Source organism: Paramisgurnus dabryanus, chromosome 17 (genome assembly GCF_030506205.2).
Source record: "Paramisgurnus dabryanus chromosome 17, PD_genome_1.1, whole genome shotgun sequence".
In the NCBI taxonomy this organism is placed as follows: domain Eukaryota; kingdom Metazoa; phylum Chordata; class Actinopteri; order Cypriniformes; family Cobitidae; genus Paramisgurnus; species Paramisgurnus dabryanus.
This window is the reverse complement of record NC_133353.1, coordinates 36,030,724-36,055,692: the sequence shown is the minus strand read 5'-3', so window position 1 is coordinate 36,055,692 and position 24,969 is coordinate 36,030,724. Positions and strand designations below refer to the sequence as shown.

The 24,969-nt window shown below is 35.5% G+C and overlaps 3 protein-coding genes across 4 annotated transcripts; 2 read left to right on the top strand and 1 right to left on the bottom strand.

Moving 5' to 3' along the window:
• The first annotated feature begins 511 nt into the window (after positions 1-511).
• Positions 512-8,608, top strand: atp6v1c2 (ATPase H+ transporting V1 subunit C2). Its single transcript, XM_065267459.1, has 13 exons — positions 512-640; positions 2,439-2,506; positions 3,175-3,260; positions 3,755-3,817; positions 5,298-5,392; positions 5,487-5,578; positions 5,909-6,007; positions 6,086-6,154; positions 7,470-7,562; positions 7,942-8,029; positions 8,114-8,211; positions 8,287-8,413; positions 8,513-8,608. The coding sequence occupies exons 1-13, from the start codon at positions 512-514 to the stop codon at positions 8,606-8,608; spliced, it is 1,203 nt and encodes a 400-aa protein (XP_065123531.1).
• Positions 8,609-12,010: 3,402 nt separating this feature from the next.
• On the top strand, positions 12,011-14,264 carry ccr6b (chemokine (C-C motif) receptor 6b). The gene is made up of 2 exons (XM_065267456.2): positions 12,011-12,380; positions 12,895-14,264. The coding sequence occupies exon 2, from the start codon at positions 12,907-12,909 to the stop codon at positions 14,005-14,007; it is 1,101 nt and encodes a 366-aa protein (XP_065123528.1). The 5' UTR covers positions 12,011-12,380; positions 12,895-12,906; the 3' UTR covers positions 14,008-14,264.
• A 1,741-nt stretch (positions 14,265-16,005) lies between these two features.
• LOC135749014 (retinol dehydrogenase 7) lies at positions 16,006-24,266 on the bottom strand. Of its 2 annotated transcripts, none has more exons than XM_065267373.2 (6): positions 24,192-24,266; positions 19,700-19,783; positions 17,617-18,046; positions 17,379-17,531; positions 17,155-17,288; positions 16,006-17,061 (listed from the first exon to the last, which is right to left on the bottom strand). In XM_065267373.2, the coding sequence occupies exons 3-6, from the start codon at positions 17,999-18,001 to the stop codon at positions 16,699-16,701; spliced, it is 1,035 nt and encodes a 344-aa protein (XP_065123445.1). In that variant the 5' UTR covers positions 18,002-18,046; positions 19,700-19,783; positions 24,192-24,266; the 3' UTR covers positions 16,006-16,698. The 2 variants fall into 2 exon arrangements, with proteins under 2 accessions (XP_065123445.1, XP_065123447.1); XM_065267375.2 differs by lacking the exon at positions 24,192-24,266 and adding an exon at positions 20,744-21,113.
• Positions 24,267-24,969: the final 703 nt, after the last annotated feature.

Genomic DNA, 24,969 nt, shown 5'->3' with positions numbered 1-24,969 from the left:
ATTTTACACAACAGTCTGCCGTCTGTCTCACCTCACACACAACACATGACACAACCTGCTGAAGAGGATGAAACCTTAATATTTATTAATTCATTTCAATCTAAAATAAAAACTCATTCATTCTTCTGATACAGCCTGTTATCTGTGAGTGAATATAATCATTCATGCTGTTGTTTATGTCATGGTTATCGGACAGCTGATTCAGAATAATCAGAAACTTGATGAACTGCAGGTAAGTGACATTTATTTCAGTCACAATTGCTTATTATTGCTATCTATCTGTCTGTCTGATGGAGTGATGAGTTTTTTAATTCATTTAGTCTCATCATGAAACATTAGTGTTGTCAGAAGATGGGAATTGTGTTTCCATGTCTGAGAAACCTAATATTGTCAGACACTGTAGTCAGTAAGCAGAGGATACAGTCAATGCAGCCGGTCAATGTACTCCAATAGAGTTTATATTTTCCTTTCATTTCAGGTGATAGACTTCTGTCACAGGTGAGAAGAGAAGATGATGGAGTTCTGGTTGATCTCAGTTCCTCTGGATAAAGTCAGCTGTCAGTCTTTAGAGAAACTCAAACAGGTGGAAGACAAAACAGGTCTGACCACAAGCACCAGAGTCCACATCCCAGAGCTGAAGGTAAGAGATCTTCTGAAGCCACTCTTAAATCTAAAGGTGCTTCATGATGCCAAAAATGAACCATTTCTGGCTTCATAAAGAACCTTTAATATCTGAAGAACCTTTCTGTTTAAAAGAGGATTCTTTGTAATAATAAAAAGATCTTTAGATTATAAAAAGGCAAGAATTAAATGGTTTTTATAAGAACCTTTGACTGAATGGTGGAACCTATTGAATTAAAGACTCAATTAATAATAAACTGCAAAAACAAAATTAAGAGAATTAAAAATATATTCTAGTATATTCTTATAACAGACACGACTGTCTATAGAGGGCTCTTTAGCTAAATTTGGTAAAAGAGCATGCTTTTTTATTCAGTAAAATGTGTAATAATTTCTGTACCAAAAACAAATAATTGTTTTAAAACATTAAACAGAACTTGGCATGTCACACTAAAACAAGCAAAACAATGTTTTGATAGTCACAGTGTTTCAGATTCTTCAGGAAGTCATATAAATGCTTCACTTATAGTTGCTTCTGCATGACTACATTAACTGGAACAGAATAAAAAAACTGCACAGATCATTTATAATTTTTCATAGCCACTGGAGTGTGATAAAGGACAATATTTGACTTTTATTTGTTTATCAAATCAATATTATAACGTCAGTTAGGGACTTTCTTGGAAATTATTGACGACTTGAATATTTCTAAAAATAATTTAGGTTAAAAATGTTGTACTGTATCCCTCAATACAATTCTTTATTTAAGAGATCATATGAAGCCATTTGTGAAACTAAATTATTTGATGGTAAAAGATATAAAAGTTTGATCTCTCCAGGATTTAGATGATACAGTATATGTGACCCTGCCTGTGAAAACCAGAATAAAGTCTCAAAATCAAATTGTTTGATTTCGAAGTTTGAATTCAGCCATTCATTTCACATTAATTTCAATCTTTGACATGATCTCACTGAGTTAATATTAAAGAGATCAAGGATAGATGGACATTATGTTTTGACATCAGATGGATGTTGGGTTTTGACATCAATCTGACATTGTGTTTTGACGGCAGACGGACGTTGGATTTGTCGTCAATCTGACGTTGGGTTTTGACGCCAATCTGACATTGAGATATGAAATCAATCTGACATTGGGTTTTGACGTCAGTTTGACGTTGTGTTTTGATGTCAGATGCACGTTGGGTTTTGACATCAATCTGACGTTGGGTTTTGACGTCAATCTGACATTGGGTTTTGACATCATTTTGACGTTGTGTTTTGACATCAGATGGACATTAGGTTATGACGTCAATCTGACGTTGGGTTTTGACACCAATCTGATGTTGGGTTTTGACGCCAATCTGACATTGGGTTTTGAAGTCAATCTGACGTTGGGTTTTGACGTTGGGTTTTGACATCAATCTGACGTTGGGTTTTGACGTCAGTTTGACGTTGTGTTTTGATGTCGGATGGATGTTGGGTTTTGACGCCAATCTGATGTTGGGTTTTGAAGCCAATCTGATGTTGGGTTTTGAAGTCAATCTGACGTTGGGTTTTGACGTCAGTTTGACGTTGTGTTTTGACGTCAGATGGACATTGGCTTATGACTAGCTGGGGTTTCACAGGTAGGGTCACATATTTGATTTTTCAGGGTTGTGCTGTTAAATGTACACTGAAAGGGTTACTGGACAGATCAAATCTGGATGATTTGTTATGATGTCTTTGTTAATATAATCCTCTAGGTTTGTAGATGCTCTTGATGTAGATCTCATCTGTTTTGGTTACTTAGTGTAAACCTTTTTTTTATGTTTGTTAAGGTAGGAACATTGGATGTGTTAGTGGGTCTTTCTGATGATTTGTCCAGTCTGGACTCATACACAGAGAGGTGAGCACTGTTCATTTAACAATACTTTAATAATATCACTATATGATATTATTACTAAACAACCAGACACACCATCACTAGACCTTTGTGTTAAAGTCATTGTTTTCTAAAAATAGCATTTGTATGTTTTTGTGGAAACTACAGTGATGCTATTTTTGTGAGTACCATGTAAAATATTATATAACATAATATCAATAACAATTTTATTTATTTTACGTTTGCTGGATAGTCTGACTAAAAGTGTCTCCTCTAAATCTGGTGAATCTTTCTTCGTCTTATATGAATTTGTTGAATGTTGGAGTGCAGGTTGAGTGAAGCTCTGTGTGTAATACAGTCATCACTATCTGAGTCACTTTATCCACTCGAGTACAGTTTCAGGTGACACCTTTCTGCCCCGGCTCCAATGTTTATGTGTTGTGGAAACTGCTCTCTCCTCAGTCTAACATATCCATTCATACAGTATGACTTTCAGACAAGGTTACATTGAAGTTTAAGGCTTATGGCTCTATAGTCCTGGTTCAATAGCTGTGGATATTATGGTACATTAAATCTTCAGTTTGTTCTTTGACCATCATAGTTTATTGACATGACAGAGAAATGTAGGAACATAGTATTAATCAAATTGATTTTAAACCCATTGTTTATGTTAAATTTCCACTACACTACAGTGTCCTGCATCAGACCTCACAGTGTTTGTGTGACGTGATGAAAGAGGTCGGTGGGAAACTGTTGGAGAGCATTTTAACAAACACAGGTGAGTTTATATTGAACCTGAGCTCATCATCTGCAGGACATCACATCTCAACCCATCCCATACGGCATTTAATAATATAATTTAAAACATATTTCAAAACATACAAAAAAATGGCCAACAAATATATGTACTAAAATGTCTTTTGAAATAATTTTACACAAATGTATTTTTAAACAATATATTTTTTATTATTTAAAAAATACATATATTCTAAAACATTTATATTCGCTTTGCATTGGAAACATAAACATAACAGGTTTGAAAAGATTGCAGTTAAATATTTTTTTAACTACAAAAATCTATGTTTAATTTTATATTTGATACATACATTTATATTTTGGACAAGAAAAATATGTATGGGGTCATACTGTAGACATCATGATACACATGACCTGATTAAAAGGTTATATATCATTAAATCATTAAAAACTTCCTAACAAGATTTCTTTATCTGTCATTCGAGTAATTTCTTGCTCTTTTAATGCTCTCACCAGAATACAAAACTCATCAGAAAGATAAACACTCACCTTTGAAATCCTACTTTCAGACGATACAGGGTAAGTAAACTCTTTTAAGAAAAGAAAAATGTGCATATGCCTTCATGTGCCTAAAATAAATAAATGAAACCAAATTGAGTTTGGACTTAAAAAAAGTCTGCATTTCTCAATATTCTGATATTTGTTATTCACATTATGTATGTTTTTTTAGCCTGATCTTACTTCAAAATGATTTTATGAGATGTCTAATTCAAATGAATCCATACAAAACATGCTATTATTACCAAAGAGCAGCAATGAAGCCACATCCCTACCCAAACTCCCACATGGAAAGAACCTATATGTGGATATATATATGAAACCTATATGCAGCTTATATGCACATATATAATAATATGCACATATATGAAACCTATATGCAGCTAATATGCACATATATGCTGCTGCACATATACAGAATATATGCCCATATATGATAATATATATGCTGCATATGCATAGGCTATATGTGCATATACAGGCCATATAGGTCTCCTGTATTGCTTCTTTATATCCACATATGAGCCCTATAAGTTATGTCTCCTATAAAGCAGGATCTGGTCATTTTGTAGCTCATATCTAACTTTGGCAAATGTCATACATGCCCAGCTCATATTTTCTATTATCAAGGCAATAACTAGAACTAACAAAAAAAATGCAAGAACTTATGTATGTGCAAACACATGAAATTTGTGTCACATGTAATTGGCATTTTATGGAATTTAACTACACTCTATGAAAGGATGTGTTAATCCTATTTAACACACTATGTGTCATTCCATCTTGATTTTGAGTTTAAATAAAGAAAAGGGACAAGATGTGTTAAAACAACACAAAGTGTGTTGTCACAAAAATAACACAGAGTTGTGTTAAGTTAAGTACAACACATTAGATGTGTTATTTTAACACATTCGTTTTAAGAGTGTATGGCAATTACAGGGAGAAAAGTTATGATGTCTGCACGTTTAAAACATTTACAAGGTCTGTCTAGGACATGTAACAAAATGGTTTACAATTTAACAACTACTGTTCCATGTTCTAGTAGCGCAGATGGTTGAGCGAGTTGTCTAATGATCGGAAGGTTGGGTGTTTAAATCCCAGCTGGCGCGTGGGATTGCACATTGCTACATATATGTACATATAATATAGGAAAACAGCCAATTTTATATATGTCACATATATGTACAACCTATATCAAAACCTATATTGAAACTTATGTGTTTATATATGTTTTTTCCATGTCTGGTGCCAAAGAAAATCTTACTAAAATGTGCAAACAAGATCATACAAATTCACATGAATTAAACACATTGTAAAAAATGACAAATTGTTATGTGATTGTCTGTGTCGCACATGATTTCTAGTGGCCCGGTGCTTTATTTGAATGTAATTTTGTGCAAAACTAATAAGACTAGTTTATCTGGGGTAATCGTTTTAATTGCACTTTTAGCTTTGTACACAACCGTACATTCACTGCATGTTGTTTTTGATGTTTTTTCAGTCGACTTGGCAGCATATCTAACCAAGTTTCAATGGGACAGAGCCAAATATCCTCCTGCACATCCTTTAAAGACCCTCACTGACATCATCTCTAAAGTAAATATAGATTTACCTTATATATCAAACACAAAAGATTTGTTTTTATACATATGTCAGACTGTTTCTTTCTCTCCGTGTGTCTATCTATCAGCAAGTGTCTCAGGTGAACACAGAGCTGAAGTCACGCAAAGCTGCTTACAATAATGTGAAGTCCAATATTCAAAGCATTGAGCTGAAAACTGAGTAAGTTTATCTATAAAAGCGGTTAATATTTATAATATTCATGTTGAGTTTTTATAAAAAAAATTCTCATTATAATAGTACCTATAATACTGTTTGTGACATTTTCATGACAATCAAGCACATCTGCATCATTATGTAGTTCTTATTTAACATGCACATTTTGAAAGTATTTGTTTTACTGCCGTAATGGCAATGCAGTAGTACAATAATTCAAAGTGGTCATAAAAAGAGGCGTTTTTATAAATGCACATGTTTTTATTAATATCGAGTGAATATCAAGTCATATTTATGTTTTCAGTGAGATGAAATTGTTTTAATGTATGTATTCAGGGGATCTCTACAGACGCGTGGGTTGAGTGACATTGTGAAAAAGGAGGACCTGGTTTTAAATTCAGAGTATCTCACAACACTGCTGGTTGTGGTGTCCAGGTCAGTGTGAACTCCAGACACCTTAACTCATTCATCCCTGAAATCATTTTAAAATGCATTTATCTTATATCTCTACAGGACGTCATATGGACTATGGGAGAGGAGCTATGAATCCATGTCAAAGTTTGTTGTTCCTCGATCCAGCCGGTTGGTCACGAGTGTGTTTGTGGACTTCTTTATTCAGAACTTAAACAGTCACGTGACTGATGATGGTTAATCCAACAGTATTATCAAGTTACTGATGGAAAGCAAGAGTTCATCTTAAAGTCTGAGTGCCGGTGTTTTTTTCATTGACCTGACTTACTTTCTGTCTCATGCGCTTGTGGTTTCAAACTCGACTAAGAGGCCACGATGGCCATTTACCTCAGTTTTGCATAGTATAATAATAATAACAACAACTATCTAGGAGTTTGAATAATAAATATTTGATGAATGACATGGTATCAAATAAACTGCATGCTATACATAACAATTGTGGGATTAGATATACATTACAAAAAGTGTCTTTCAAAGAAATATATTCTTTGTTTAATTGGGAAAACAAACATTTAAAGTAAAATAGCCTTAAAGGGGTGGTTCACGCCAAAATGAAAACACATGGCTTCACCTCAGAAGACATTTAATAACGGTATGGATTAGTTTTTGATGGATGGATGTGCTTTTTGGTGCTTTAAAAATGGGGCACCATCCAATGCCATTATAAAGCTGAAAAGAGACAGGATATTATTTAATATAACTCTGAATATGTCCGGCTGAAAAAGAAAGTACGCCTACAATATCTTGAAGGTTCATAAGCGGCCAATCACACAAACACGCTTTAAATAAAAAGAGCGGTGCACTGCATTTTATATATTGCTAGGCAACCACCGAGACACCTGTCCTGTCAATCAAATATTGAAGCGTAATGGGGCATACACACCAAACGCGAATTTAACGATTTGCGCGAGTAGATTACATACAAAGTCAATGCAAAGACATGATCAGACGTATCCTCATGCGATTGATGCGAATGACGGTAATTGCCGGGAAAACAAGCGCTGTTTGCCTCAAATGCGAAAATATTCAACTCAAGCGAAAAATTTGTATGACACAAAGTAAAATCCCGGGAGTAATCTAGAGCGAGCAACGCGATGCTACGCGTTTGGTGTGTAGGTAGCATAAGTTTACTTTTTTCACCACAGGCGCACATAAACAGTGAGCATAACGCTACTGCCCCCCCCCCCAAAAAAAAATATTATTAAAAAAGCTTTTGCCATAAACACGTTCTGTGTGATCCCCTCCTAAATAGACTAGTTTTTATTTTTGGTAAATTCTCACCCTCAAGTCATCCTGGATGTATTTGACTTCTTATATAGCAGTAGTTTTTTACTAAATGAAACTTTTATATTGACTTTAAAGTAGTTTTGTGTATATCTAGGAACTAAAATAAAAATGATAAAGTATGTTTGTGTTTGTAACACAGGAAGTTGGCTGAAGATAAAGACGCAGGGATTTTCACAGTAACGCTCTTTAAGAATTCAGTCAATGAATTTAATGCCAATGCCAAAAATCACAAGTAAGTGTTCACGCAAAAACAAACCTCTGTTTATGCTCAACCTGAATTTGCCATGTGAGAGATGTCCTTAGGGCAAACTTATTGTGTTGACTCAAGGACAGCATTTTTGTAAATAAATCCAAATCCTAAAATCAAAGGGAAATGATAAATGATAAACAATGGTCTAGAAGCAGCTAATACTGATTGTAAGATTAAAGCTCAAGCAAAATCCACCAAACTTATTTCTAAAATCTGATTGGTTGATTGAAATTATGTCCCAGGGTCAACGTAACCACTTGACAAAATCAGGAGAGCCTCTGTGCTAATTTACACTTGATAAAGAAATTAAATAAATAAAGTAAACAAGAAAGAAATGCATTTTTTCTGTGGTGGTTAACAGGTTTACGGTAAGGAAATACAACCTGGATGAGGCCGAGAAGCAAAAGCTGGAAATGAGCCGTCTCACTGTGGACCGGAAGGAATTGTGTGTAAGAAAGATAACATATAACAATGTAAACAAAAAACAATCATCTCTATAAGTTCTTTATTGAGAATAAGATTTGTACCACCAGAGGACTTTTGTACGCTGGCTGAAGGTGAACTTCAGTGAGATCTTTGTGGCCTGGATTCACGTCAAGGTTCTCCGTACATTTGTTGAGTCAGTCCTCAGGTAAAATTACCATTTGATCAAATAAACATTGATATAATAAAGTATCACAGACAGATAGATGTCTTCTGTTGGTAGATACGGCCTACCGGTGGGTTTCCAGTCAGTTTTACTGCAGCCCAATAAGAAGAACATGAAGCAGCTTAGAAAGCAACTCAACTCTTTATTTAAACATCTCGATCCCGCGGCGACTGCTAAAGGAGATGTAAGATCATTTAATTTTTCTTTAAAACAATATCCTCCTCTTTTACTCCCCAGTAACTCATTTTATGAGCTCTATTGTGTGTTTGTTCACTGTTTGTAGGTGGGGTTTGATATCCCAGATGTGAGCTCTGGACAACAGGAATATTATTCCTACATCTGTTACCCCATCAAAATTAAAATGATGGAGCCAAGCTAGTGGACATCTTAAAAGTTAGGCAGACTTTAATGTTTTGTAGCTTTCAATAAACCCTGAAATACCTGAAGATCTCGTGCATTGTGCTATTATGTAGATTTTCTTATTAAAACAGAACTGTAGGGTCGGTTTCTAAGTAGTTTTTACAAACAAACCTTACAAAAAACACTATTGAGACGAAACAATGTCACTGATATGATGTTGAGATATGTCAGTACACAGTGTTTTTAAATGTCAAACATGCATTTTAGTTTGGGACTAGGATAAGCCCCGGCCCCAGAGGTACTGTATTGACGAACTGCATGTTTGTAAGTAACAAAGATCAAATGAATCATCACTGTTCTTGGGTCAGCTCATTTATGAATCACCTGAGCATCTGGTGAATATATTAGATGTGAAAGTCAGGAGACCCATACAGCAAAAAAAAAAAAAAAAAAAAAAAAAAAAATATATATATATATATATATATATATATATATATATATATATATATATATATATATATATATATATATATATATTTCAAAATATAAAAAATGGGCAACAAATATATCTGCTAGGATATATTTTGTAATAAGTTTACAAAAATATATTTTTCACCGATATTTTTTTGGCCATTTATTGTATATTTTGAAATATATTTTAAAATACATTTTAAAGCATTAAAAAATATATTTAGCCCTCCATATATTTCAATCCAAGGAAATATATTTACATTGCACTGGAAGTAAAAATGTGTTTATGTTATGAAGCTGTAAACATATCAGTTTTAAAAAGGTTAAACTTAAAAATATTTACATTTTTTAACTTCAAAAATATACTTAGCATATAGCATATATTTAAAATATATTTTGGCCATGAATACATTTTTGCCATATGGGATGTAAAATTAGAAATGTATTTGCTTGCCCTCAAATTCAAAAATATATTCAAATAAGCTTTACTTAAAAAAAGTATTTGGCATATATTTAAAATATATGAAATGTATTTTTTTTGCTGTATGCAAAAAATAAATAATTATCTTTGAAGATATCACAACAAATGTCTGAAAAACTGAAGGTGGAGCTGGAATTGAACTATAATGTCAAATCAGAAGGTTAACATGTTCACCTCCCACAACTGAAAGTTTGGACATCATCACCCTTGTTTTGTTTTAAAGCAGTTTGATGTTCCTCTGTGGAAGATTGGGTCAATTTCATACAATTATTAACATTATTTGCACTATAGTTGTATGCAGCTCAGCTGCAAATTCACTGGCAGTACAAATATTCAGTTTTATCTTGCCAATAATGCACAATTAAATTGTCTGACATAACAAAGCAACAGCAGGTCATCAACATCCATTTTTGTGGCTGTAACACTGTTAAGAATTAATATAACGTTATCATTATCATCTCTGTGTGGATACTAATATAGTTATCATCATAGTGTGAACGCCCCATTACTTCTTGTTCCTCATCTCATTTTGGAGCAATTAGACAACTTAATACAAAGGCTACAGCCTATGCACGCTGCATGCATCATCAAGCCTGGTTTATTTACATTAACTAGCATTACATTCACAACTCATTAGGATATTACAACAATTTACCATTAACTAATAATACGTCAACTTTATAATTGTTAATATTCTCAAATAAGAGTCCTGATTATGTATGCAATCTACAAATTTAACCTCCTGAGGCTGCAGCCTTCAGATTGATAAACAGCCAAAATGGCGGTGCATGATGAGTTTCTGGGTCAGAGACTGGAGGACGAAGGAGCGGAAATGAAACATGAGCAGCGAGCACCCACTGAGTAATCTTAACAACCCTCCATCCAAAAAATGAGATAATAATATTGACCGGATGCTCCCTGCAGATATTATACGGTCATCAAACACGTACGCTTCAAATCTGCTTCATCCCGGCTTCAGGCCATTCAGAAATAATGCTGTTGGCAGAATCCAGTATGAGTCTGATAAAAAAATACTCATTAAGAAAACATGTCAGACGCACTTAGAGGGTTTTGCATCCGAGCTCTTCATATTTTCAAATAGGTCAGTAAATTTACATATCAAAACGAAAATCAGCACTATTATCAAGTTTAAATGTCAAACACCAACACGCCTCACATAAACATTTCTTTTATCTGATTTAGGGCAACTCAAGGCTTGGGTTTGAACGCTGTGCATTAACAGATACAAGTTAGTGTTTGACTTGAGGGGGGGCTGAGGTGGTCATGGACCTCCTAAGCATTGAGAAAAAATATAATATTAGGGGGGTTCCCTGGTTTTTATATACAAAATACTACATGAATTTAAAATTCTCCTGACACATAGCGATACTGTCTATTAATTGTCCCAAAAATTGTTGCAATAAATGAATCCAAAAATTTCTGTTTGAAATAAACTCTAAAGTGGGCCACAAGCTGTTTTCTGGAGAAATTGACAGACGAGTCGATCCGGAGGTCGCATATGAAGGCTGCATACGTCAACAAGACTGGTTTATTTTAGTTAACCGAGCATTACATTCACAAGTCATAACCCTATTACAACACTTTATGCTTAACTAAGAATAGTAGTCAACTTTATAATTGTTAATATTCTGAAATAAGAAGAAGAGACATGCGAGTTGTGGCCTGCTTATTATCTTTAGTTATTATCTTTAATTATTATCTTTAGTTATCTTTAGGGTTAGGGGCTTTACAAAAAAATCTTCTCAAACTATTATTTCACACTAATTTAAGGGGTAAAAATGGCTAGGGTTTGAGTCAAGGGTAATTTGGGTTTGCTTCTCAGACTGGGGGCATGGCCCCCTGGGGGGCCCTGAGATGGTGCCAGGGGCCCCAGATTGATGCTATTTTATAAAAAACATAAATTGATTATCAATTCTGTGCAATTAAATCTTAGAAAAAAAGGCTACTACTGGTGACCAAGAGCACTACATTGTTAAATTTAATATGTTTTGTTCAATTCAAATGTGATGTTTTGGAATGTTTTATGTCAATTTTCTTTGAGGGGGGCATGAAGGGATGCACCATACAGAAGGGGGGCCGCACACCCAAAACATTTGAGAACCATTGAATTAAGGACCAATAATGGCAACCCTTTAATGATGGGGGTTTGGGTGGGTGGGGCTTATCTAGGGGGCCCCCATAATCGTTGACATAATTCGAACACTGAATAAAACTTTTAATTTGAAAAATGCATTAGTACAAATTCAAACAAAGAAATCTTTTGCAGTGGTTAAACAAACCTAGACTTAGTTCTTCTCTGAACAATCTCAGATTTTACTGTATATCACTTTGGATAAAAAACATTTTCAATTAAAATCTACGTGTGCTACCAATAACTTTCTGTAAAGATACAGGGAAATCAGTGATGGTCTAAGCTGTAAGTCCTAAAGTCTTTATATAAAATAAAACAATAAAGTTTCCATTATAAAGGGAATGTATAGCACTCTCATCATTTTGTATTTATATAAAATCATAAAAGCTTCTGTGGGATCAAAGCGTTTCATGTAGGTGGTTAAAGCCAAGTAAAGTTTCTTTCATGGTGTAGGTGAAAATTGTGCAGAAAGCAATGTGGAAGATGCCTCAGCAGATAGCAGAAGCTTCTAACAACAGAGACATTTTCTTACCACCGATGATCGTGCATGACATGACATCACATCACGAATGGGGCCGGTCTATACAAATACAAAAGAACAGCCAGAAGAGCTCAACACTGAAGCAGGTGCTTTACAAGTCAACTTTCTCTTTTTGAATGTCGAATTGAAGAAAAACTTTCACAAAGGTACAGCATTTATTTTAAAATATTTGCAACGTTTCTTAAACTGAATTGTATTTCTAATGCATTTAAAACCTTAAAGGTTTATACTTTAATTAAGTTGATCATATTAACCACAGGTAGTCAAATGTTTGAGGTGCAGACTTCTTACGAAGGATCAAAAAACATAAAATGTGATATTTCATCATTTTAACATTACTATTATTTCTTAATGTGAAAAATAGTAAAAAAGAATGTTTGTTCAGACTGTCTATTCGTGCCGATCTACACAAGAAATACTGTGGGTTTGATGGTAAAATGTACTGAAACACCAAAAGCGTGTTTAACCAGGAAACACACAGCCGTCATCTTTTCATACAGATGCTTGTGGTGTCATTATCTCCTCTATTATCTATTCAGCAACACGCATGATGCTGAAAACAATGATTTGCATGGCTTCCCTCTCACGTTATACAAATGTGCCTTCAACAGAGAAGCCTTTAAAGAAATAAATTTCAACTACATCAACCTTTTCTTTCAGGAAAGAGCAGCTATGGATTACAATGTCTCGTATACTGTCGATTATTATGAGAATTACACCGACGACGACTCCACTTCATTTTACGACCAGGAGCCTTGTAACCTGAGATGGAACCACGAGCACGAGGTGGTCATCCAAACTTACATCTACTCTCTGATCTGTGTTCTCGGCCTGGTGGGCAACATCTTGGTCCTCGTCACGTACGCGTTGTACAAGAAAGCCAAGACCATGACAGACATCTACCTGGTTAACGTGGCGTTGGCCGATCTTCTCTTCGTCGTCGCCCTACCGTTGATCATCTATAACGAAAGGCACGACTGGTATATGGGAACGTGGGCTTGCAAGGTGCTGTCAGGTTCTTACAGCATCAATCTGTACAGCAGCACGCTTCTGTTGGCCTGCATCAGCGGCGACCGCTACGTAGCCATCGTCCAGGCCAGAAGATCAGTGCGGATTCGAACTCGAGTTCATGTGTACAGTCGTCTCATCTGCTCCGTAACATGGCTGCTCGCCGTCTTCCTGTCGGTGCCGACCTTCGTGTATTACCAGCGGGTCGAGGAGACGGACGGCAATGAATGCATTCCTTTGTATCAGTTACAAGACACGGCTAAAGTGATGAAGGTCCTGATTCCCGGCACTCAGATGGTGGTCGGGTTCCTGGTGCCACTTCTGGTCATGATGTTCTGCTACTCGTGCATCATTGGATCTCTGCTCAAAGCCAGGAACTTTCGGAAGCACAAGGCGGTGCGCGTGGTCCTCGTCGTGGTCTTGGTCTTCGTGCTCTGCCATCTGCCTTACAACGTGGCTCTTCTCATTCATACCATGAAACTTTTCAAAAGTAGAACTTGTAAGGACGAGCAGATGATCTTGATGACAATGTCCGTCAGCAGGAACGTGGCTTATCTTCACTGCTGCTTGAATCCCATTCTCTACGCCTTCATCGGGGTGAAATTCAGGAGTCATTTTTGTCAGATCCTGCAGGACGTAAGGTGTTTGGGAAAGAGGTACATCTACTCCGGTCGTTCCTCTCAGCAGACATCTGACTTGTATTTATCAGCTAACAAAACTGTGGTTGAGGGCAGTCTTGAAAACCCATCGTCTTTTACGATGTGAGCGATGTGGAGTTTGCAGTATATGTTTTTCGTTTAGATAGCGGTGATGTAGATTTGTTTGGTGCTTGGCTTATCCTTCGGTAGATAGATTTGTACTGTATATAACGTTTAGTATCATTTTTTTGAAATGCAGATGCTTTTTTATTGTATGCGACTGCTTGTTAATGTAATCGACCAGTTGATGTGACACTGTATGAAGGCATTGATCTTGTTTATTTTTACAACAATAGAGTTTTAATAAAGTGATTATTCTGAGTCTGTCAGTGATGTTAATCTGTGATCTGATAAACACACATTGAATGCTTTCTCTACAGTCATCTCAAAACTTTGATCATATAAAAACCTGCTTTTATGTTTGACTGGAACCTTCATTCGAGCAGTCATGACCTTGTGGTTGGAAAGGAACACCTGTCTTTACAGACCGTCCCTAAGTCCAATCTCTATTGCCAATGACACACTTCTGCTTCCTCTTATTATGAATGCACACACATTTAAGACTAAAACTAAAGCGATGGTTATCTTCTTCAGTACATGCATGTAAACAGAGCAGAGAGAAATAAGACATTCACATGCTATAATATTTATAAAAGCAGGATACACTACAAAGGGAAAGTCCTAAAGCAGACATTTATCTGTCTGTTGACTTCTCTCTTCAGTACATTTACCTATTTAAATAATACTCGCCACATTTCCTTCTACTACAGCTGTAAACACATAAATGACAACATTACGAATGCAAATGCAAAACCAAAGTCTTACTTTCCCTTTTACTGCAAGTCTGCTTTCTTCAAAGGCAGTTGACACTGTTATTAACATTGATCATATAGGTAAAAAATATAAAAAATAAATATACTGTATAAGAGAAAGCACACTGTTAAAATGTCTGTAGAAATGAAGGTATTACTGGTAGAAGTTTGCCAGTATACCTTACTGTAGATTGAAATGTATGTTATTTACTGGCAACAGTTTGTTTAAAAATAAATGAACATTAATTAAAGACTATCTTTACAGGAAAAAGAAACTATAAAAAAGTAGAGCATTATGCAAAGCATTTCTGTGAAAAAAAAAAAACGTTTGATGAGGATTTCTGGTTCCCAGACGTGCTTTGCATGATGCTTTTATTTTATACTCTTATTCTGTAAAGACTTGTTAATGTTTAATGTTAGATAAATATAAATCTACAGTAAGATACTGGCAAACTGCTGCATAACTACAGCAGTTTTTTTACAGTGCTACTTTATTTTAAATGGTAATGTAGGAGAAAATATTTAATTTTAATAACCAAATACTGTAACCCAGGTGCACTAAATAAGTACACTTAGAGGCGGTTTCCCAGACAGGGATTAGTTTAAGCCAGGACTAGGCCTTAGTTTAATAAGGAAATATAATTAGTTTTAACAAACATGTCTTACTATAAACATTACTGGGCGTGCATTTTGAGGATAAACAAAGGGCACTGATGTATTTTAGGATATGTCTGTGCAAGATGTTTTCAGTTTGGACAGCTCTTATATTTATTTTAGTCAAGAAATAGTCTAATCCTAGTCCTGGACTAAAATGCATGCTTGAGCTGCTTTAATATCTTGCCCTTAACATATATTAGTGAAATAGTTTTGTCTCAAGATGCACACCTGTACTAGTATTTTTTGTAAGGTTTGTTTGTAAAAAAAAAAAAACGTCTTAATTGTACTAATATAACTAAAGCCTAGTCTCGGATTAACCTAAACCCTGCCGGGGAAACCACTCCTTATTAAATTTACTATTTTCATGCACTAATTTTGTTTTGAATAAACAAATATTTGTCTTTAGTGCCTAAGATAAACTTAAGAAGATCTAAGTGTACACAAGTGAGACAACATACAGCAGACAACTCCGGGCTGGATACGAACCGGAGCCGCAGACTTCGGCAAAGATCTGGTACGGATACAGATCCGTTGTCTAGAATTTATTTCGATACACAAATAATCAATTGAAGGTGGTGTTTGTGCACTGAAGTAGAAGTATACTTTATTTACTTAATTTGTAGTGGATAATGTTTACACTTTTATTTAGCACAAAACAACAATGTACTACAAATGCAACTGCTGGTATTTAAGGACACCGTCAGAAAAAAATATGTGCCCAAGTTGTCATTGGGTTGTACCCTTTCGAAAAGTACAGCTTTGGGCCTAAAGACTTCATATTAAAAGTACATAACCTACTGTATACATATCTGTACCTAATGCTAAATTTTAGGATCATTTAAAAGGGTACTGATCCAGTGACAGCTGCACTGTAAAAAATTGCAGGATTTTTGTCAAATAAACACATATTTTGATGTAACTTTAACTTAAAAAATTAAGTTAAACAATTTCAACACAATTTTATAAGTTATGGTTACTTTTTTGAGCCAAAACTTAACTTAAAAGAGTAGGTTGAATTGACTTGCAAAACCAAGTTGGTTTAACATTTTTTTACAGTGCGATGTATTTTTTTCTGATAATGCATATTTTTTATATATTACATATATATTTTAGATATAATTTAACACTGTTGCAGACTTCATGTTTCTTAACAAAGGAGGTTAAAGCTGAAAAAAATCAATTACACAAAACATTCTTAGAAAGCAAACAAGTAACCTCTGTTTTTATTCATATCTGGTAATGTAATATTTATTTGTTTATGTTATTGTCAAGGTTTTTATATTTGAATTTTAAGAGTAAAGCATAACTTCACGATGTTGATACATGGGGCTCAGACTAAACACAGCATCAGTGATGTATGTGGGCAGAAAAGGGAAGATGTAGAAAAAACACAAATCCAGCCAGGAAACCAGCAGGTATCGAGCTCGAGGTTTGGCAGAGGTAAGTGCGTGCAACATGGCATCGATTACCATTGTGCAATCCTTAAATCCTAACGAGCAGACCGACTGGAAATATTCACATGCCATCTCAATGTATTTCTGGCTGAATTTAAGTTTACGTGCAGCGTCAAACTCATCCCATATGTCCTGTGAGGTTTTCTTGCGTTGAATGTTTGTGGCGGCACCAAAATTTCCAGGTTGAATAATACTGACCTAAAACAAGGGACATAAAATGAGCACATCTCCAAGCAATGTCTACTTGGTAAGGATTAAAAAAATAGTCCAACATCAAGTATGAGGGTTTACCTTAACCCCAAAACTGGCCATCTCTACTCTTAAACAGTCTGCAAATGCCTCTAGTCCTCGCTTGGACATGCTGTACGCTCCCATATTCAGACAGTTGAAGAAAGAAAAGATACTTGAGACGTACAACATACGACCTGAGAATTAAACACAGCGATACATTCCATAAATAAATTAATCAACAATGAATTGCACGCAAAACATGACACGTTAGGTTACTGATGGACCTTTAGAAGCCCTGACAAGAGACAAGAAAGCAATGGTGACTCTGATGGCACCGAATAAATTAACATCAGCCATCTTCTGAAAGTCCTCAGCTGTACTCCACTCGATTTCACCCCAGTCGCTCACTCCTGCGTTGTTCACCACAGCATAAAGACCTGAAGAAACAACAACAAAAGTATTGAAAACTAGAGCATTTACAGTCAATACATTTGAAAGGCTTAAAGTATTTGAGTCAGTCACCATTCTCTGGCAAATTTGCCTTCACGAAGTCCTTGGCCAACTTTACATGTTCATCTTTGGTCACATCCAGTCGTATTATCTTCATCCGATCAGACCCTTCTTCAGTCAGACTCTCAGCCCCAGGACTGTTGGGGTTTAAGCATCCAGCAAACACCGTGAAACCCATGCTGTCCAGTTTCTTAGCGAGATGATGTCCAAATCCACTGTCACAGCCCGTCACCAGCACCCCACGGCCAAATCCACCCGACAAGCCTTTTTGTGTGTGGCTTAGCATGTGAGCCAAGAGCAGAAGCCAGATGATGACGGCTAAATATGTAAAGATATGCTCGCCAAAACATTTGTAGGATATGAGCGGGACAGATACGCTTAATAATGCGAGCTTCATTATGAATGAAGAAACACACGATCAAGAATCCAACAATCAAGGAACCTTGAATAAAAAAACAAAATAAATCTAAATGAGGGTTTTCACAATTATTAAACAGTCATCTACATAATATTAGAGGAGAATCGGGGTGAAAGTAACAAAGTGATTTTCTCAGAGCCCTGACTGCATTTGCATTTTAAAACTATGACAGCATCTTTTATCTTTTTGAATTATTTCATCATTGTTTTGCGTGTGTAGGTCCAGAAAGCTGTTTTCAACCATGATAAATAAATTCCTAAAGCTGTATTTTATTTATAAATGTAAATTATGTTTTTCTGAAAAATGTTACTTTCACCATTGCTCTCCGGTACATACATTGTAAAAAATTTTTTTTATACTGTATATACTATATGTCAACATACAATGTTGGGGTAATGCATTATAAGTAACATGCATTACGTAATAATATTGCTTTTCTGAAGTAACGTTACGCATTACTTTATAAATGTACACATTAATATTTGAGTTACTTTTATAAAAAGTAATGCAACTTACTTTTCAGTTTAATTAATTTGATTTTTTTACAGTAATGTATGTATTAAACTGAATGAAGTCAAGTAGAATTATGCGTGCGCACCTGAGCGGGAACAGTTTAAGTTAGAAGCAGAGATGGCAGGCCAGAGCTAGACATTTTTGCAATGAAAATATAAAATTTCTGATAAATTTGGCCTGAAAGAGATCAAACCTCATCCGAGTAATACAAAGTAAAGCAAAATGAAACTTCAAAGTAACGCAAGTATACATTTCCAAGAAAAGTAACCAAGTAACGCAATAAGTTACCTTTTTTTGGGAGTAACTTAATATTGTAATGCAAATAATTTTCCCCAACACTGCCAAAATATATTTGATGTTACTTTTAATTTAACAAATTAAGTTAAAACAATTTCAACTAGTTTTTTATAAGTTATGTCAACTTATCACTTAAAGTAGGTGGAATTGACTTAATTAAGTTGCATAAACTTCATGCAGCAATATTCCCAGTAACTGTGATAAATATGAAAAATTGTTTAATATCCCTTTGATACCTGTAGGGATTAAAACACGCACGCGCGCGCGCACACACACACACACACACACACACACACACACACACACACACACACACACACACACACACACACACACAGACGAGAGATGAGCAAGATGCAGTTTATCATAAGCAGGTCATATGCAGATTGATGTTATGATTAGGAGTTGTGATGGTTGTATTTACTGTAAACTACAGGCTGGCGATTGCAGATAACAGAAAAACACATAACGTTCCAATCGACTGCTTGAGGTTTTTTTAATGATAAGAGATTTACAGGAGACGAGAGTTACTGTTGCCATTTGTTTATGGAGAATTGAACACAACACTGTGAAAAATCTTTTTGCACTTAAATTGTTAAGTTGAATCAACTTGGATTTACAGGTCATTTCAACTGCATTGGCTAGTAATAAGTTGCTATAAATTATAAAAACAAAGTTGAATTAGCTTAAGTTATTTCAACTTTATTTTGATCATTTATAGCAAATAGCTTGAATTGTCAATTTAAGTTAATTAAACTTAATTAAAGTGCAACAAGGATTTTTTTTTTGAATGTATATTCTAAGAAACATTGTAAAGATGAATAATGATCATTGCAGACATTATTTATTATATTTCACTTTACTCACTCCTCTGTGCTCACTGGTTCATGATGACCGCTTCATTTCCAGACTCAAACACACGAGGATCATCAGATTCTTCAGTGGAGACTCCTGGAAAAACCCATCATCAGTCTATTAACTTCAGCTGATCATCTTGTTTAACATCTCCTCTCCAAACAAACACACATTTAGCTCAACCACTAGTGGTCCCTATAGAGTCAACTGTTGTTCATCCTAAATCGATTCTTCCAGGATTTTACTAGAAATGCATCAGTGAAGAATTTAAGTCAGGAAATGTTCTGGGTTAATGGCAAAACAAGCTCCTATAAACACATTTCTTTTTTGTTTTTTTGGATGTACTGCATATTTTTGAATAAGGAACAATATGATTATTTTGTTTACTGAACATTTCAGTATTTTAATGACTTTTTCCACAATATTATTCATATCCCCAGTAAAAAAAGAACAATGTCAACCAATCATTGTCTATTTGTCAGATTTAAGTTTTAATATTTTAAGTTTTTAATTAAATAGTGTCAGGCATTTCCCAGACACCAGACGACTCCAGGCCGGATCCGCACCGGATCTGTGCAGAAATAGTAGCTCTGGTGTGAATCCGGTGTAGATCCGGCACGGAAACGTCTTCTGTCTGGGTTAGCAGAGAACCCAGACAAAGTCTCAATTTACAGGCTGTGCCAAGACAAACATCACTCCGCATTAGAAACAAACAGTAAAATTAGGAATCACACAGGAAAGCTTTATTCATGGTCTATCACTATATGAGACCAATAATATTGCCATCAAATATTGTTGCGTGCACACTCTCATACATGCCTGATGTACACCTATACATGTGAAACACAAACTCAAATATATTCACACATACTGTACATTGATGAAGTTTAGTCTACATATCCTTCTAAAGCACCTTCTCACATTCTAAACAGATTTTAGTCATTTTAAGACATATATAAATGTCAACATAAGATCTTGATGTAGGAGAATGTTAATTTATAACAAACAAAATTAAACCAAACAACTTTGTGAACAACAAATTATCCCCAAACATACCTTTGACTTTTCAAAAAACAGTGAACATTGAAGAATCTGAATACAAAAACATTCAAGCTTTCTTTTCCATGGCCTGAAGACGTTTCCTCGATTGCATGAGATGCCTGATGAACTCCTTTATCTATTTCACCTAATGCATTAACCATTTCATAAAGCATGACGCCCTGGCACTCGTGATGACTGTGGGAATTACAGCACTGAATGCATGAATGAAGAATAAACATCTGATGATGAGACTGAAACAAAGATTTAATCACCGATAATCAATTAACTGATATAATAACTGCATGAAAAGGGAAGTTATATGCATTCATAAGATCACTGACGTATAAACTGACCACTACATGATAGCATGACTCCATGTTTATTAATCCTACACTGTAAAAAAATTCCGTAGAAATTGCAGCTGGGTTGCCGGTAATTTACCGTAGATTTACATTTATGTTTTTTACTGGCAACATTTTGTTCAAAGTTAAATGAAAATTAAACATTTACAAGTCTTTATCTTTACAGAGTAAAACTAAAAAAACAGCATCAAGCAAAACATTCTGGGAAACAAAATCTGGACCAAAAAACAGAAAAAGGTTGATGATGATTTCTGGTTCCCAGAATGCTTTGCATGAGGCTGTTATTGTATAGTTTTATTCTGTAAAGATAAAGACTTGTTAATATTTGAAATTTATTTAACTTTGAACAAACTCTTGCCAGTAAATAACATAAATGTATATCTACGGTAAATTACCGGCAACCCAGCTGCAATAACATTGAAATTTCTACGGAATTTTTTTACAGTGTAAAAGAAAGACTTGCATAACATTGAATAACAACTCATCGCTCATTATGAACAATCACTGGACAGCAGACGCTTGTAGTGCAATATCTAGAGAGCACATTTTGTTGCACAAAGGACATATACACATGAAGGTAGAAATAATCATAGTAAATACCAGGGGCATAGCCAGACATTGTAGACATTGTGGGCTTAGCCCAAATCTAGGGGTTCCAAAGCGTGGTCCCCTGCTGATATATTTTCTCCACTATGGCAGCTTTATAAACTATTTTTTAATCTAAGTGTTCTCTCTATTGTCATTTTGAAACTGTAACATAACAAATTTTGACAGTGACACTTTAACTTCTCTTATACAAAAATAGGCAAAATATGTTTGCTGTATAGGCTAATCCAGTAACTATAAGAATTTTGACTTCACTAGCTAGCAGATCAATTTCTCACCTGCTTATGGATGCTCTCTCTCTCTCTCTCTCTCTCTCTCTCTCTCTCTCTCTCTCTCTCTCTCTCTCTCTCTCTCTCTCTCCTTATTTGCACTGACAATTATCACACATAAGGATATTTTAATGTAAGAGATTAAGGATTCACATCTTATAACTGTCTATCAATGTATTTCTGAGGTGAAACCATTGCACATTTCAGTGAAATGCATATGGACAAAACAAGCTGCCTAAAGTAATACCGTCTCACCTTCTTACTTCTGACGTCTTTCCACGGATATGTGCAATAAGCAAGGTTTTTCACTGTTATTAAATGTACTTTAAATATAACGTTACCAACGACAGTGTGCAGCAGAGCAGGCAGACCAGATCAGATCGCTAACAGTAGCCGTTAGCCATGCAGATAATATTTCAGTTGAAGCTATTTAACAGTATTTACATCACATAAATATACTTTTACAGTAATAATGAAGGCACTGTATCAGAGATGGGCATAAATACATGAAAATGTATTTCAAATACAAATACGAAATATTGTGTGGAAAAATGTATTTAAAGGTGCAGTGTGTAAATTTTAATGGCATCTAGTGGTGAGGTTGCGAATTGCAACCAATGGCTCAGTCCACTGCTCACCTCTTGCTTTTAAAACACATAGAGAAGCTACGGTAGCTGCCACCGGACAAATATGTCATCGTTGGAGACAACTTAAAGGAACAGTATGTAGGATTGTGGCCAAAACTGGTATTGCAATCACAAAACTTGTGGCTAAAACTGGTACTGCAATCACACAACTGGTGGCCAATACACAAAATGACAACATAAACATCAGTTGAGGGCTGCAACTCCACTTTTTAAATGACAATATCCTGGCCAGACCACTGTTGTCAGTGATATAAGTATTTGAAATGAAAATGATTTCTTAATGTCTAGTGACATATCAGGGCCATTTTAGGATTAATTGATATAAATTTCTTACATACTGTTCCTTTAATAAAAAAGTCTGTAAAGGGCATCTGTAAAAACATGGCTGCACAAAATGGCGGCTTCCATGTAAGGGCACCCTCTGTGTATGTAGATAAAACGTCTCATTCTAAGGCAATAAACACATAACGGTTCATTATGAAAGGTCTTTAAACACCCTCTGATAATTTAGTTTTGTATAGTATTTTGCATTTCTGTCAAGAGATCCTTCTAAAAATTACACACTGCACCTTTAAATACAAAAACAGTATTTTGAACATAAACAAAATTCATGTGAAATTGGGGATTCCGTGCAAGTATCCCTTAGGCTGAATTCTATCTGGGTCTATTTCTGAATGCCAAAAAGCATTTAGATGTGTGCAACTGCTTAGACACTTTAGTTTTATTTGACATACCTCTTGCCTTTCCCTGCCCTGTAGGAAATAGAAAACTACAAAAAAACCTTGGTAACACTTTACTTGAAGGGGTGTGCATAAGGCTGACATGACACCTTCATAATCATGACATGACACGTGTCATGAACATGAAGGAGATTTTATGCACATTTATGACAAAGATCACTCATTTTTAATGCAAAGATGACATTGTTTGAGATATCTTTGTTATGACAACTTGACATGAACCAATACATCACAACTTGTAATAAATCTGTCATAAACAATAATTATTCAACTTAAAGGGACACGCCAACATTTTGGAATTTAGCTTTAGATTGACAGCCCGGCTTGGAACTGTAGAATGTTACATAAATCACGTGACCAAAGCGTGTCGTAACTCTCTCTTTATACGAGAGCATAAAAGCCTTGTAGGTTTACTCAGGAGCCCGCAGGTTCAGCAGGTTCACGCTGTACAGTAGAGCCATGCAAACTGCAAAAGTGTAAACAAGGCTTCAACTGCACAAAGCTAACAAGAGAAAGCTCCTGTGAAGATGTTACTGCGAAAATGTTATAATAACACAAACCACATCACACCCAATAACTCAATCGCCCTTGCTTTTCCCCCCCCACTCCAACATTTCAATTATTCCTGCCCACTAAAAGCTGCACAGATATATTTGCTTACCCCGATCTTTGTAAACAATTTAGAAAAAGTTCCATCGATTCACAATTTATATCATCGCTAGCCTACCAATCTACGATATGTATTGTTATATGATATCACTCATCCCTAACATGCAGTAACGTTAATGCTTTAAACACATTTGATGAGCTATTTTAATGAATAAGTAGCACATCCTCACCTTATTCCTGAAAAGTTGCTGATTTAAGGCTGGGTTGTACAACTGCGGATTACCTGGATAAATGTTAGGGTGGGGGGAAGGGGTGTGTCTGGTCTGAACTAGTTGATGCATGCAGCACCCAGACTGGTTGACTGGCTCAAAGTATTTTGAGTAATTTAAAAATACTCATCTTAAATGTATTTTAATACAAATTACATTTCATTTTTCCAAAAGCTTTAAATACAAAATGCTATTTTGTATTTCAAATACGTATTTTAAATACATGTATCTGAAATACTGCCCATCCCTGACTGTAATAATAAACACTTTAAAAATACGCGTTTGCTGTGGCGAGATTCAGCATATGGGCTGTTTCTCAATTCTAAAGGGGATCGCACACCAGCCGCGCAGCTCAGCGTCGCGCCGCGTCGAGTCGCTTCTTGGACAACTCGGAGGTATTGTAAACCAGAAGTGCACATTAAATAGCGCGAGCTTCGTCAGATAGCGTCTACTTCAAAATGCAAAATATACGTTAGCAGCCAATGTTAATCGTTAATGATTTGGGACAAATATGATGTTATTTAATGTTAAACTATGTGAGTGGCGCTGTGTGGCGCGACAGGAATTTGAGAAACTTCCTGCGTCACAGCTGGGTGCGCGGACAGGCGCCACCTGGCGGCGCCGGTGTGCGTATACTCATAGAAAACAATGTGTTTGATTTTTTTAGAACGGCGTGGCGCTGAGCGGCGTGGCCGGTGTGCGATCCCCTTAAGAACAACATGATCTCACAAAGTTCCGT

Excerpts from the sequence above, each read along its gene's own strand:
- atp6v1c2 (XM_065267459.1), top strand. The coding sequence starts at position 512 with ATGATGGAGTTCTGGTTGATCTCAGTTCCTCTGGATAAAGTCAGCTGT. Across the intron at positions 641-2,438 it reads TCCACATCCCAGAGCTGAAG|GTAGGAACATTGGATGTGTT; the intron begins GTAAGAGATCTT and ends ATGTTTGTTAAG. Across the intron at positions 6,008-6,085 it reads CTGCTGGTTGTGGTGTCCAG|GACGTCATATGGACTATGGG; the intron begins GTCAGTGTGAAC and ends ATATCTCTACAG.
- LOC135749014 (XM_065267373.2), bottom strand. The coding sequence starts at position 18,001 with ATGAAGCTCGCATTATTAAGCGTATCTGTCCCGCTCATATCCTACAAA. Across the intron at positions 17,532-17,616 it reads GGCAAATTTGCCAGAGAATG|GTCTTTATGCTGTGGTGAAC; the intron begins GTGACTGACTCA and ends TTGTTTCTTCAG. Across the intron at positions 17,062-17,154 it reads TGGCCAGTTTTGGGGTTAAG|GTCAGTATTATTCAACCTGG; the intron begins GTAAACCCTCAT and ends CCCTTGTTTTAG.
- ccr6b (XM_065267456.2), top strand. The coding sequence starts at position 12,907 with ATGGATTACAATGTCTCGTATACTGTCGATTATTATGAGAATTACACC.